Source organism: Crinia signifera, chromosome 1 (genome assembly GCF_055691185.1).
Source record: "Crinia signifera chromosome 1, ASM5569118v1, whole genome shotgun sequence".
Lineage (NCBI taxonomy): Eukaryota > Metazoa > Chordata > Amphibia > Anura > Myobatrachidae > Crinia > Crinia signifera.
This window is the reverse complement of record NC_139217.1, coordinates 257,392,194-257,406,294: the sequence shown is the minus strand read 5'-3', so window position 1 is coordinate 257,406,294 and position 14,101 is coordinate 257,392,194. Positions and strand designations below refer to the sequence as shown.

General features: G+C 43.1%; 1 protein-coding gene across 9 annotated transcripts in view; it reads right to left on the bottom strand.

Moving 5' to 3' along the window:
- MYO9B (myosin IXB) overlaps positions 1-14,101 on the bottom strand; it is a 108,828-nt gene that overhangs the window by 54,341 nt on the left and 40,386 nt on the right. For all 9 annotated transcript variants that reach the window (XM_083180897.1, XM_083180924.1, XM_083180915.1 and 6 more), the window contains exons 3-7: positions 6,466-6,560; positions 3,307-3,369; positions 3,116-3,215; positions 1,781-1,881; positions 1,526-1,655 (exon numbers count right to left, since the gene is read on the bottom strand). In XM_083180897.1, coding sequence (XP_083037023.1) covers positions 1,526-1,655; positions 1,781-1,881; positions 3,116-3,215; positions 3,307-3,369; positions 6,466-6,560 — 489 coding nt within the window. The remainder of the gene's footprint in view (positions 1-1,525; positions 1,656-1,780; positions 1,882-3,115; positions 3,216-3,306; positions 3,370-6,465; positions 6,561-14,101) is intronic.

Below are 14,101 nucleotides of genomic sequence, written 5' to 3'. Positions count from 1 at the left end.
AGCCCCAAATTGCAAGTGACTGATGCAGGTGATTGCGGGTCCAATGCAATGTGTGGTCCTGTGCCCATCGCACCATATCCTCCGAGTCTCTCTGGCTGGATAAGTAATCTGCGTGATTGCTTCCGGCAGGTTTGACTGGGATTGCATGCAATATATTGCATGCAAAATGACCTTATGCAATCCTGCTGCTTACGAAGGTCACAGGCAGCTCAGGGGAGCATCACGTGGAACTTCTCAGAGGGGAGAAGTCGCCGAAGTGTACGGAGGCCTTTAGCTTCATCTAAACCAGGCAGGTCAAACTCGCGGCCCGCTGGCCGCATGCGGCCCCAGCCACCTACTTTTCTGGCCCACAGGCTGCCAGTGGCAAGAAGCGGTGACAAGCAGCGCTGGCACCTACGAAAATGTACTGCTGGAAATGGGCTTCAAGGGCTGCTAATGGGGCTTGTAGTTTCTTCTGAAGCCCGGTCCAAGCAGCGCTTTGTGCAGGTGCACGGGGACGTCACCGCGCAACCACACACCGGCGTAGGGCGCTTACACATCAGGAGCCAAAGGAGTCGTTGGAGGCAGGCAGTTGGAGCATGGGGAGGGAAGGAAGCCATATTTGCGGGTGGACAGTGCATATTTCTTGAAGGCAAAGTGGCAGTGGCGCTGCAAAATAGTAAGACTTACTGCGGTTATGGTGGGGTGGTCGGCTGTGGAGGGGGGGGGGGGGGTGAAGAAGAGGAACAGGGTCTGTTGATCCCACCTGACCCTGTGGGCAAGCTATGCCCACGTTTTCTATAAAAAAATAAAAATAAAAAAAATGTAACACTCGGTGACCCTCATTGGTGGGCATAGCTTGCTTTTGTGGTGTCAAAATCATGGCCCTCCAGCTGTTGTGGAACTACACGTTCCAGCATGCCCTGCCACAGATTTTATATAATGGATTGCTAAAACTGGGGCAGGGCATGCTGGGACATGTAGTTCCACAACAGCTGGAGGGCCATGAGTTTGACACAGCTTGTAATTTATGGTGTCAGCTGACATTCCCTGTGTCAGGATGTGGATTTTGGGCATATTCCCTGAATCAAAATGTGAATTTTTACTCATTCCCTGTGTCAGAATGTGAATTTTAACTTATTCCCTGTGTCATAATGTGAATTTGAAGGCTAAATAGACACTGATATATAATATAATATAGTTTTTCTAATAACCCTTTGAAAATTGTATATAGGACTCTTTTTCTTGCGGCCCACACAAGACTTAGACCTTGATTATTCGGCCCAGTTGGCATTTTGAGTTTGACATGCCTGATCTAATCCAACAGACACTTGGGGGTAATATGTAATAGGATCTGAGTTTGCAAGGGGTGCAAATCAGGTTGGTTTTGCCTCAGAGATTACAGTTCACAACAGTCAGATTGTGTTTAGGCTACCTATGCACTGCACACCCAGAAACCCCTTGCACACCCCTCGTACATATAAAAACAAAAATCTGCACATAGACACACAATTGTGAATAAAAGGAAGGTTCCATAAGTCGTTACCTGAAGTAACTGTGATAATGTATCCAGCACCTCAGGGGGACCAACGTCAAGACCTTCATCTCTGCCAGAAGCCTTCTTCTTGTAAGTCACATTACCCAAATAAAGAATTGCAGACAAAACTGAGAATATCCTACACAATGTAAAGACAAGTAAGTACAACACTTTGAAATGTGTAGGGTTACAAATCATTTTATCTTTAGAAAATTAAAACTTAATATTTGTTAAAAGATAAGGGAGAATATATAAAATACACACTGTTTTTTTGTGGCTGGGAGGAATCCAACCATTTCCATGGCTTGCTTCAATCTTTCGAAATCATGCCGAAGATCTTCTCCCTCCTCCACCTTGAAGTTGTTCTAAAAAAAAAAAAAAAAAAAATTATATATATATATATATATATATATATATATATATATATATATATATATATATATATATATATATATATATATATATATATATATATATATATATATATATATATATATATATATATATATATTATTGAATATAAAACATAAATTTTTCACAAGAAATGTACTGGTCATAAAACAGGAGAAAATTGACAGATTGAATATTTGAATTTTTTTTTATTTTTCTCTCTAGTCAACTTAGAGTCTGCATACACAGTCAGCTAATAAACCAGCTAATAGCCCCAGTATCCACCGTGCACAGCATGGACAGCAGTAAGACGGGCTGGGGGTGGACTCAAGGTGCTGGTTGGTTATCACATCTGCTGGAGGGTGCATTCACAGAGGATCCATAGAGTGAACACGATCGAGGTGGTCCCACAGATGCTTAATTGAATTCAAGTATGGAGAATTAGGGGACCAGGAAAGTACTTGGAAGTCTTGGCCATGCTCATCCAACCAATGTAGGAAATGTCTATTCATTTGACATTTCGCATTTATCACACTTGCTCCGGATGAAGCTGGGACACAACAACCAAGGAATGCATTGAGTCTTTTAATATCATGGACTTTCCGGACTCTGGTGCCTCTGATGTGGCCCAGGCTCTGCATATTTACATTCAATGCACTCAGGTAACATTAAGTTCTTGGGTTGTGCATCGGGTGCTTACTAAAGCAGTGCGAACGCCATAGCTGGGCTGAACTAATTATTTTTTCAAGGATGTGTAGGAGTATTTTAAATGCCCAAGTTTTATTTTTGTGGACCCCACAAGTTGGTCAAGCCCTGACTCCACTGAAGATAAAGACTAAGGGTTTCCAAAGCATTAAAAAAAAAAAGAAAAAAGAAAAAGTAAAATACAACAAAGCCCTGTACACACTACATGATCCTTGCATCCACCGCAGAAACCCGGTGTGGTGCTGGCATCAGTAAGTGCATACACGCTTGCCAATGCTGGTGGGGGGGCAACGTATAGTGAGTCGTTGGAGGCATACACACTTGGCTATATAATGAATGAGATTGATCAGAAGCACCAGAATGAGCAATATCGCTCATTATAAAATCGCCCATTGCGTACAGGGCTAGTGATAAGAAAAACACATTCTGCTGAATGGTAAGTATTGTAACATAGAGGGGAACGCACACATATAGCAAACACTCCTTTAATAAAACATGTATTACCTGGTTGAGGTAAAAATAGTCTTCAGGCTGCTTCAGCTGAAACTCTTTCTTCTCCTCCTCAGAAGCCCCAAGGAGCATATAATAGAAAACATGGTAATTCCTGGGGAAGCAAACATAGCCATCAGAGGAATTGGGGAGATTATAGCAAGCTTAAGAGAAGGTAGTAACTAATTTATAAGGCCATGTCTCACCTTTCATTTTTTTCCTGAGAAACAAGCCGCGATTTTTCAAGGAGGTATTTTTCCACCACAGCCCTATAAAAACAACAAGAACAATATAGAGCAACATGCATTGCACAAGGGGTTACGCAAAATGAGTAGATGAGAAACCCTAAATATTTATGGTTCACCTTTTATTTATGTAATATGGTTTTATTCTGTGGCTTTAACGCAAATAGCAAATCAAAAGCTTGGTATTAACGTTTATTAGACTAATCTTTCTACTTTAGGAGTTCTATTACAAGATTCTTACAAGACATCACTTTAGATAGCATATTGAGTATTTGTATCGATATTAAGGATATGGTAACCTATTTAACCTGCACCCCAAGAATACGGGATACGGTCATTGGGTCACCAGCATGATGGTAGACAAACATTAGGTCGACATGACTTAAGATCGACACGGGTTAGGTCGACAGGGTCATTAGGTCGACATGGGTAAGGTCAACATGTTTTTTTTTACTGCTTTTTGAGCAAAAATGTGGCGACAGGCAGTAGTTCATGCCCTACCATCCACTAGGGCGTGGTGGGAGAATAAAATTGTGTACAGAGCGTAGCGAGGCACTGTGCCCGAAGCATGGGGAGCGCAGCCTGCCAGGCAAGGGGATGCGGATCTACGTTTTAGAGTTTATGTTGACTGTGTTGACATTCCGGAAAAAATAAAATAAAAACACGTCGACCTAATGACCCTGTCTACCTTGCCCATACCGACCTAATGACCCTGTCCACCTAAACTCATGTCTACCTTCCTACATATCGACCTAATGACTGTCAAACAACTTTCTGGTGACCAACTGATCTACACCCTAGAATACTTTAAAGCTTTATTCATAATGTCATACAAAGCACGTTGATATCTTGTGTCAACATATTATGCACTTTAAATCCCTAAAAAGGGTTGATCAGTATGGGAGAGGAACGAATGGAATGGGCTGAATAATACCATGTTTAAAAATCTGCTTATTATATAATGAAAAAATAAAGAAAACCAAGTTGGCTGAGAATAAAATGGCATCTTGTAATGTTCTTGCTATTTAGTCTGAGTTCAGGCATTTATATTACACAATTCTGACTCACAGTGGCTTACAGCGTTTCACTTAATAGAATTCCAGACTTGCCGGAATCTAAACAAAAAATGCCTTTCACACACTTGCATATATTCCTCTAACAGTTTTCTAAAGTCAAATACAATTCTAAACCATAAAGATTATGCATACTGACAGTTACAAATCTATGTGAAAAGAGAATTAAAGAAGTTTCTTCTTTTTGCATGTCTATTTCTAAATTATTTTAGGATTGCCAACTGCTACAAAAATCTTCCACTAGTGAAAAAGCATCTCCTCCCATATGACATCACTCCCCTGCCTATTAGTTGGGATCTACTTACAGCACATTGTGCATTATATCAATTTTTATTCCAAAAGTCTGCAAAAAGGGACTGACTTTCTAAATTCAACAAGGTACTTGTTTCCTAGCACGGCGCCCATCGCATTGCATACCATAAGGCATACAATGCTATGCGATGCGATGTTACGCGATGTCAGCCGATAAATGGGCCCCCTATAAGATTATTAATTGTATAAGCACCGCAAGGGGTGCTTACAATGTAAAAAGCACCCCCACTATCAACGCCAACCCTAAGCGTGGCGAGCACAGCGAGCCAGCGAGGGGTGGCGGTACGCGTCCTCCGACCTTTTCATACCCCCACTATGGAGTGGGGTTGATTTCAGATAGTGTGGCGAGCGCAGCGAGGGGACGTGGATTACATGTGAAGTAATCCGCTTTCGCTCGCCACGCTTCGGGCTCGGTGGCTCGCCACACTATAGAAAATCAACTCCACGTCGATGTGGATAGTGGGGGTATGAAAAAGTCGGAGGATGCGTAGCGCTGCGCTCGCCACGCTTCGGGTTGGCGTTGATAGTGGGGGTGGCGTGGGGGTGCATTTAACATTGTAAGCACCCATTAGGGTGCTTATACAATTAAAAATCGAATAGGGTGCTTTAATCGCATCGCATGCGGTTATATGGCATGTGATGTGATACAATGCATAAGATGCCATAAGACTTAAAATCGTGGGCACCGTGCAAGGAAACAAGTACCTTCAACACTATTCAAGGTGAAATCATTTTATGTTTTTTTGTTTAAGGTCATAGGGGAAAATTAGTTACTGTGTAGCATGTAGACTATAAATTGTTCTTGTAGTAAAACTTAATTGAGAAAACTAAATGCTCCCATACTCTTAAGCGATTTGGGCTAATTTGCGTTATTTAGCTGCTTTGCGAGCCTTGCAACACCGCCCACTGGGCATGCAAAAGCCCACTACCGGCTATATGCCAAATGTCCCCGCCAAATTTGCGTGAGGGCCCCAAATTAGGATTTCTGTAGTGCTCGCAAAGTCAGTCTCAGCCTCTTGAGAACAGGGTGGGCAACTGAAGTCCGGTTAAGTCAATAAGCGGTTTTGTGGCTACGCTCCGGAAACGCAGTGCATTCCCATGCAAATGTCCCCTGTCCCCCTCCGGCGAAGGCACCTGCATAGTAGGCCTGCACATAAGCGAATATAGGCATGCCTTCACCATCGCAACGGCCCGAATCAACTAGAATGACCTCCACAGTGTGTACTCACCACTACAAAATATCAAACTTCCAGCAAAAGGGAGTTTTGCCTCATTTCCCAATACAATGATCTTGAGAAGTGTTCTTTACCATCATTTACCAAGACAATGTAAATCTTACTACAAAGCAATGCACTGTAATGTACTTGGGGACTTCTAATTCTGTTTTTTACCAGTAATCAATCTATATTATTCAGTTGGGTGCCGAACGGTCATTTACCCGACGTCGGGATCCCGACTGTCAAAACGCCGACAGCCGGGTGCCCGACGGCCACCCGCTATTTTCCCTCGTGGGGGTCCACGACCCCCATAGAGGGAGAATAGAATAGGTGGCTCGTATAGCGAGCCACCGCGCCCGCTGCGTGGCGAGCGCAGCGAGCCCGCAAGGGGCTTTTTTGCGCTCGCCATGCTGTCTGACTCCGGCTAGTCGGGATAATGACTGTCGGAGTCACATACCCCACCCATTCAGCTGTTTGGTAATGTTTGTTGCTTTCAAGGAAAGTTACATATTACTCACCCACGCACGATGCCACTCTCCAAATAATTGACCTGAATAAATTTTCCGAAGCGGCTGGAATTGTTATTGTGGGCTGTTTTGGCATTTCCAAAAGCCTAGCAAGAGAAAAAAAAATATGTGAGTACAAAATATCAAAATGGGTAACACACATCAAAGACATGAATGGGTTTGTAAGCCGGGTTGCACCCAGTTTGTAGCCCGGTACAAAATCCCGGGTGCGACCCGGCTTGCTGATGGAAAAGGGGTATTAAAAAGAAGCTTTTGTCTGGAGACGCATTTTACTTTAGAGATCAATGTGCAAATTATATCCAACTCTACATAAGCCCTGCTGTGGGGGACACACCAGATAGTCTATCTGGGGAACACTCACCGACTCCACGTCACTACCAATCACCAGCTTTTGATAGAAAACATTTCTGGCCTACTAAAAATGTATTTCTGAATGTGTGTTCTTAACTGCATGTGCTGGTTATAACATAGGTCACCATCACATGTTGGCTCTATAGGAATACTACTACTATTTTTTTTAAACATATCTTGTATTCGTCAATAAAACATAGCCATTACTGCATATTATTGATGAGCCCACTGGTAACTAGGGAGCATACTACATGTTGCCATCTGCTATTCTGAAATTACAATTCATATTGTGCAATGGAGGCATGCTCTAGTGGAGGAGTTACAAATTAAAAATGTATAGGCAAGATTTGGGGACAGAGCATTTTCTTTGGTCTTTAGTATCATGGTAACTCTAAACATGCATCGAAAGCAGAATGTAAGGGAAACAAAGAGCAAAACAAAAGCAGCAAACACAGCCCTAGAAGGCAGACTAGAACTAGATTTTGTAGTATTTATGCTGAAAGAATGTGTGAGTCAGGGATCTGCAGAGACTGATGAGATCATAGTGAGCGCTGGAGTCGTATGACCATTCTCCGCAGGCCCTGAGAGATGTAACAAAGTACTGCAGTGTGCTTTAACATGTGTGGAGAATAGGCCAGTTCAGACAATTATATTGATAACCCTGTATTAGCCGGTTATGTTACAGCAGATCGACGCTGTCCAGATAGAGCAGGTTACATTTTTTTTTACCCTTATTCAAACCCATCTAGTTTAACGCCTCTAGATAGTCAACTCCGTCTATATCTACAGTAGTGAAAGATAGACGCAAGTGCTAGTTCAAAGAGAGCATGGTCAATGGTTACATGGTTGACAAGTTTTTCAAATTTTTTGGTGGCTGTTGACATAGGTTGAGGTGGTTACTGTATACTATATATACTGTATACGTGCACATCGCATGGCTTGCTTCGGACACTACCTTGCTACGCTTGGCACACTATTATAATCTATGTCCACTTGGATAGTAAAGTATGAACCAAGGGGACCTGCACAAAAAAACTGTGAAAAACTCATGTCTACCATGTGACCGTTGACCACGCTCCTGGCGACCTAATACTTGCGTCTAACTTCCATTACTGTCGATCTATCTTTAAGTGTCTAACTAAACATGGTCAATCTAGACATCGTAGATCCATCAACTAAATACGGTATTAGCTGGAGGGAAACAAAGCAAACAAGGGAAGTTCCTAGTTGTAGATAAGTCCACTAGTGGTTCATAAAAACGGTTTAAAAAGGGATAAAACCACTTGCCTTAAAATATTTACATTTTATTGCTCAAATTATGTATCCACACAACATCATACAAATATCCATCATAAATGATGTGAGGTGCGATCACAAAAGATAAACATTTAAACTTACGCAAAATGGAAAAATGGAAATGTATTATTGATTTTTTTTGTTGATATTTTAATATATACCACCTAAAAATACACAGTATGTAAATTGACATTTTCTTCATAAAATATATACACACTGCCCTTAGTAGTTTTCGAAGTGCTTTAGCATAAATTGAAAAATCCATCACTATGCTATGTACAAGCTGCTTCCTCTGCAGAATGTAATTACAAAAGGAAGTTCACTCATGTCTGACATATCTGGCTCACATTAATATGGATGAACACAAGCCATGTGCTTAACTTTAAAAGGGATGAGGTGGTAATGCATTTAAAGAGGCAGTGCCAAATCCAGCACTGTAACAAATGGGCCAGTGACGACTGCAAAGGACAAATAATAACATTGAAAAAAAAAAAAAAAGAAGCTAAGTAAAGAAATGCAATAGGAATAACAAATATGGACAATTTTAAAATTAACAAAATAACTTTTTTGTTGAACAGAAGACAATACTGTCACAAGCTCTTGCAGCCTTTCACAAGGCCTACATAATTGTCAGGATCTAGCTTTCAAGATCTGGAAAGAGAATCAAATGAAAAACAGGCCCAATAAATCTTATTGAACCATTAAAGAAACACCTGTAATCCACCATAAAAGAAACATACAACATATAAATAAGGCAAACCTAAAACATAGTAATCAACTCTATCTCGACGTCAGAATGTCTAGTTTAGAGCTGATCCAAGAGAAACGGTGCCCAAAACCTGCTGAATTGGCAGTGGTTTTTCACAACATATAATTGTAGGAACTGTACATGGAGTGTGTAATCTATGGGTGTGCCCAGCATGTCATGAAGAGAAGGTAATCTGCTATAAACAAGCTATGTATTCCACATCCACAATAATAAATCTACATTTACAATGCCAATAGCAAAAAAAAGATTTCAGCTGAACATGCAGCCAGATAGGTTAGCACTGTACTACGTATAGGGATGCCAATCCCGGGGCATTTTTTCTATCCCAGGATGTTCGGGAATGAGTTTGTCAATGTAACGCTGAACTCTACACCCCCATACACTCTCAACCCCCTGCCCTGCATTGTCACTTATACTACTTTCAGACCGCAAATGCCGTGTCGCACACGGGATAAGGACACGGGACCCATCCCCAGAGCAATACGGCAATGCGGTCTGAAAGTTCCGACACGGCATATTGCCGAGTCGGTGACGTCACATGGGGCGGTGCTGGGCGGCGGCGCGTCATCGGGGGCTCGGGAGGAGGCAGTACTTGGAGCTAACAGTGCTGCCTCCTCCATACTGTGAACGGGACACGGGTCGCTCGACCCAGGCACCCGTTCACACTGCAGTTGACACGGGTCATAGCCGTGTTCAACCCTGGTCAATACCAGGGTTGAACACCCATGTTGCTCGACCCGTGGTGCCCTTTTCAGACCGCACCGTGACCCGTGTTTAGGCTCCGCGAACACGGCAATATGCCGTGTTCGGAGTGCGGTCTGAAAGCGGTATTACACAGAGCAGGGCAGTGGTGGCAGGCACTAGATAGAATATATTTTAAAGAGCTCTCACAGCAATGTTGGCACTCAAAAGGGTTAAACCAAATCAATCGAAAAGAGAAGCACAGACTATAAGTATGGACAGTACTTAGTTGTGAACATGTAGAAACTTGAACCACAGCACTGGCAATGCATATTTAATGCTGATCAACATTTACATGCACAGTTGCACACTGAAGCACATCACTCCTTGACTGATAAGCCTTCTAGTAACTACCAGCTTATGCATGTACATTTATGATGACAGTGCAGACACAAACAGATTACAGGACATCCAAAACATTGTACTCCGCTGCAGAACCTGAGGTGGATTTATTTCCCCTTTACAATACACCTTCACGGAACCGGAGGCATACTGATTAGCAAGGATGGAGCCTTTTAAAAAAATTCACATATCTATACTGGTTAAACAGGAACACAGTCACTTCCAGGAAGCAGGATAAGAAGCCGTTTCATATGCCTCTGGTTAAAAGTTGTTAATAATAAAAAAAAAAAAATGTAAGAATGGACTACTTTACTCTACAGAATATTTTCTCTCAGCAGAAAAATGTACTTGCAAACGCATGTTAAGGAATCAAAGTGACCTGTGGCTAGAAACAGGCAAGACATCTAAAGCCATTCGAGGGAGCAGCACAGTAACAAGATAATATAGGTGTGGGCAAATGGATCATATCTGTTCGCACAGAAGAATATACAAAATGAAACACAAATCGCTCCCTACTCACAGCAGCTTGGCAGAATGACAACAGCTCTGTCTGGGTGAAGGGGGGGGGTGCATATGGCATTTTGAACACACCCTTTTTGAACCACTAACACTGCCACGTTTACTTAGTCCAAAACTGCTCACTCTGAAATGGAAAACCTTACAAAAATGTAGACTTTAATATAATCCTTTGGTATACGCACTACCACATACTAATGTCAGAAAAGCACATTTCTATTTGGAAATCAGTTTAATGTCAAATAAAAAAATAGGACAAAAATGCTCAGTATAATTTATACAGCAGGTATGTCATTACCATCAGGCCAACTTTATCATCTGTGAAAGGATGCTTTCATCTGTAATTAAAAAGGCATATTTCATGGGAATGCTTAGCTTGTGTGCCTGTGTATTCTACATGCATACTCTGATGCTTCAGTCTGGACAACTGCAAGTTATAAGTAACACTATATTAGGGTACAAGTTTCGGCACATACAGTACAAATTGAGCCAAATTAAAATGTCTGCATAGACAGCAACCGCTAGCCCAACGGAGCTATTCAAATGTAGCTCTGTTCGGATGCATCCTGTTACCAACAAATATACGGTATATGGGATGATGGTAGCGCATTATGAGTGACATTAAATAATAAGACTAATACAGTGAAAGTTATAAAAAATATATAAAGATGTGCATTAATTAATACATGTATAATTGATTAAAAGGATGTAATTCAGTTAATAAAAAAAAAAAATCTTAAAATAGGAGTAAGAGATTTTCGAGAAAAAAGCTGCATCCAGAATATTAAGGTTACCTCAATTTTTGCAGTGTCCCTCTTTTTGGGCCCAAAAGAGATAATCAGAGTAGTGGGTGGTGTGGTGGCGTCCTTTTGAATGCTTCCTCCAATTTAATAATGGGGGTGGCATTCCTTTTTAAAAGCTGCAGTTTGCAGCGAAACGCATCGGTAAATCTTTAAATAAAGACTGTAATAAAATGTATAAAATATATATAATGTCACTCATATAGCGCAATCATCATCCCATATGTATTTGTTCTTATAAAAGGCAGTGACATCCCCTTCTTTTCTGGTTGCAGCTCGACAAAGCAACCCATCCACAGGCGCCCCTACAGATACGCAAGTACCCGTCTCAGTATTCTGTTGCCAACACCTGCATTTCAGCTCACCCATTTCAGCACTCAAATGGGACTTTGACATTTTAGCATATGCAAGTTCTAAAAGGCAGTGATCAGATTCTAAAGTGCTCTAACAGAAAAGGACTATGAACCCTTTGAGTGCCAACGTTGCTGTGAGAGATGTGCAAAATATCCGCTTAAAATGCGGGGGCATGAAAAATGCTTTTGCAACCAAGTTGCTGAAGGAGCACAGATGTGTCAGTGATTGAAGAATAAAAATAGGATTTTACTACCTACCGGTAAATCCTTTTCTCTGAGTTCTTATGGGATACAGGGCGCCCGCCTCTGTGCGGAGTTTTGCCTTACTCACTCTGGTGAGCCGTGGACCAATACTGGGTCCTTTCATTACCCTGTGTTCCTGGCGGTCATGAGGGTGAAGGTTACAAGGGTAACCTTTATTGTTTACATCGTGTACAGAGGCGGGCGCCCTGTATCCCATAAGAACTCAGAGAAAAGGATTTACCGGTAGGTATTAAAATCCTATTTTCGCTTACATTTTTATGGGATACAGGGAAGTCGTTCATAACGATGGGGATATACCAAAGACATCAGAACGGGCGGGATTGTGCGGAGATTGCCGCAGCACCGCTTGCCCAAACTGAGTATCTTCAGTGGCCAAAGCATCAAATTTGTAAAACTTGACAAAAAAGTGTATTGGCCTGACAATGTAGCGGCTCTACACAATTGTAAGGCCGACACTCCTTGGGCAGCGCCCAGGAAGTCCCCACTGAACGAGTTGAGTGGGCTTTCACCCCAGCAGGCATAGGAAGCTTCGCCACCACATAAGCCTGTTTAATGGTTGCACAGATCCAGCGTGCAATAGACTGCTTGGAAGCAGGGCGCCCGATTTTTTGGGCATCATATAAGACAAAAAGTCCTTCAGTCTTTCGAATTCTTGCCATTCTCCAGATATACACACGGAGAACCCGAACCACATCCAAAGCTGTCGGCACTTCAGACTGAGGGCCACTAGCCGGAACCACAATTGGTTGGTTCACGTGGAACGCTGACACCGCCTTGGGAAGAAAACGCGGATTAGTGCGTAATTCTGCCCTGTCTTCATAGAAGAACAGATAAGGGCTCTTGCAGGTTAACGCCCCCAGCTCAGAGACCCGCCTAGGCTAAGGCTAATAAGACCACTGTCTTCCATGTAAGATATTTTAAATCTATTTCCTCCAGCGGTTCGAACCAGGAGGATCATAGGAACGTCAGAACGACATCCAAGTCCCATGGTGGAGTAGGGGCCACAAAAGGAGGCTGTATATGCAAGACGCCTTGCAGAAACGTCTGCACTTCAGGTATATTAGCCAGCTTCTTTTGGAAAAAGACAGACAGTGCAGATACCTGCACTTTCAAGGAGCCTAAACGTAGGCCCAGATCCAAGCCAGATTGAAGGAATCTGAGGAATCTTTCAAGTTTAAACTCCGCCGGGGCAAACTTCCCTTGTTCACACCATCCTTCATATCTCCTCCAGATATGATGGTAATGTGCAGCCGTTACTGGCTTCCTAGCACTCATCATGGTCTTGATGACTGATGTGTGAAATCCTTTCTCTGTTAGGATCTGCCGCTCAACCTCCAGGCCGTCAAACGAAGCTGCTCTAAGGCCTGGAAGACGCACGGACCTTGCATGAGCAGGTCTCTTTGCAGAGGTAGACGCCACGAGTCCCTTTGAAGACTTAGAAGATCTGGGTACCACGTCCTTCGTGGCCAGTCCTGAGCCACTAGAATGACTTCTGCTCCGTCTCTCCTTATCTTCCTTAACACCCGAGCCACTAGGGGAATCGGTGGGAAGACATAAATCAGGCTGTTGAACGCCCACGGTATGGAGAGGCCGTCCACTCCCTCTGCCTGAGGGTCTCTCGCCCTGGAGAAGTACCTGGACACTTTCTAATTGTGTCTCGATGCCATCATTTCTACTAGTGGGGTCCCCCACCGAGCCACCAGAGCACTGAACACCTGGTGGTGTAAACTCCATTCCCCGGGGTGAAGCTCGTGGCGACTGAGGAAGTCGGCTTCCCAGTTGTCCACCCCGGGTATGAATATGGCAGATAGAGCCTGACAGTGACTCTCTGCCCAGGACAGGATCTTTGTTGCTTCCCGCATGCAGGACCTGCTTTTGGTCCCGGCTCCAGGATTGCATAATACACAGCACGTAACTCCAGGTTGTTGATATGGAGACGTGTTTCCCAGTAGGTCCATTTGCCCTGAAAGGACTGACCCATGGTTACAGCACCCCATCCGAGGAGGCTCGCATCCGTGGTGACTAAGACCCAATTTTGGATGCCAATCCTTCGCCCTGCCAGCAGGTTGGGCGTGTGGAGCCACCACTGGAGTGATAGTCTCGTCCGAGATGACAACACAATCTTCCGATGCATCTGAAGATGTGAACCGGACCATTTGCTCAGGAGATAGAGCTGGAAAATCCTGCTGTGAAAC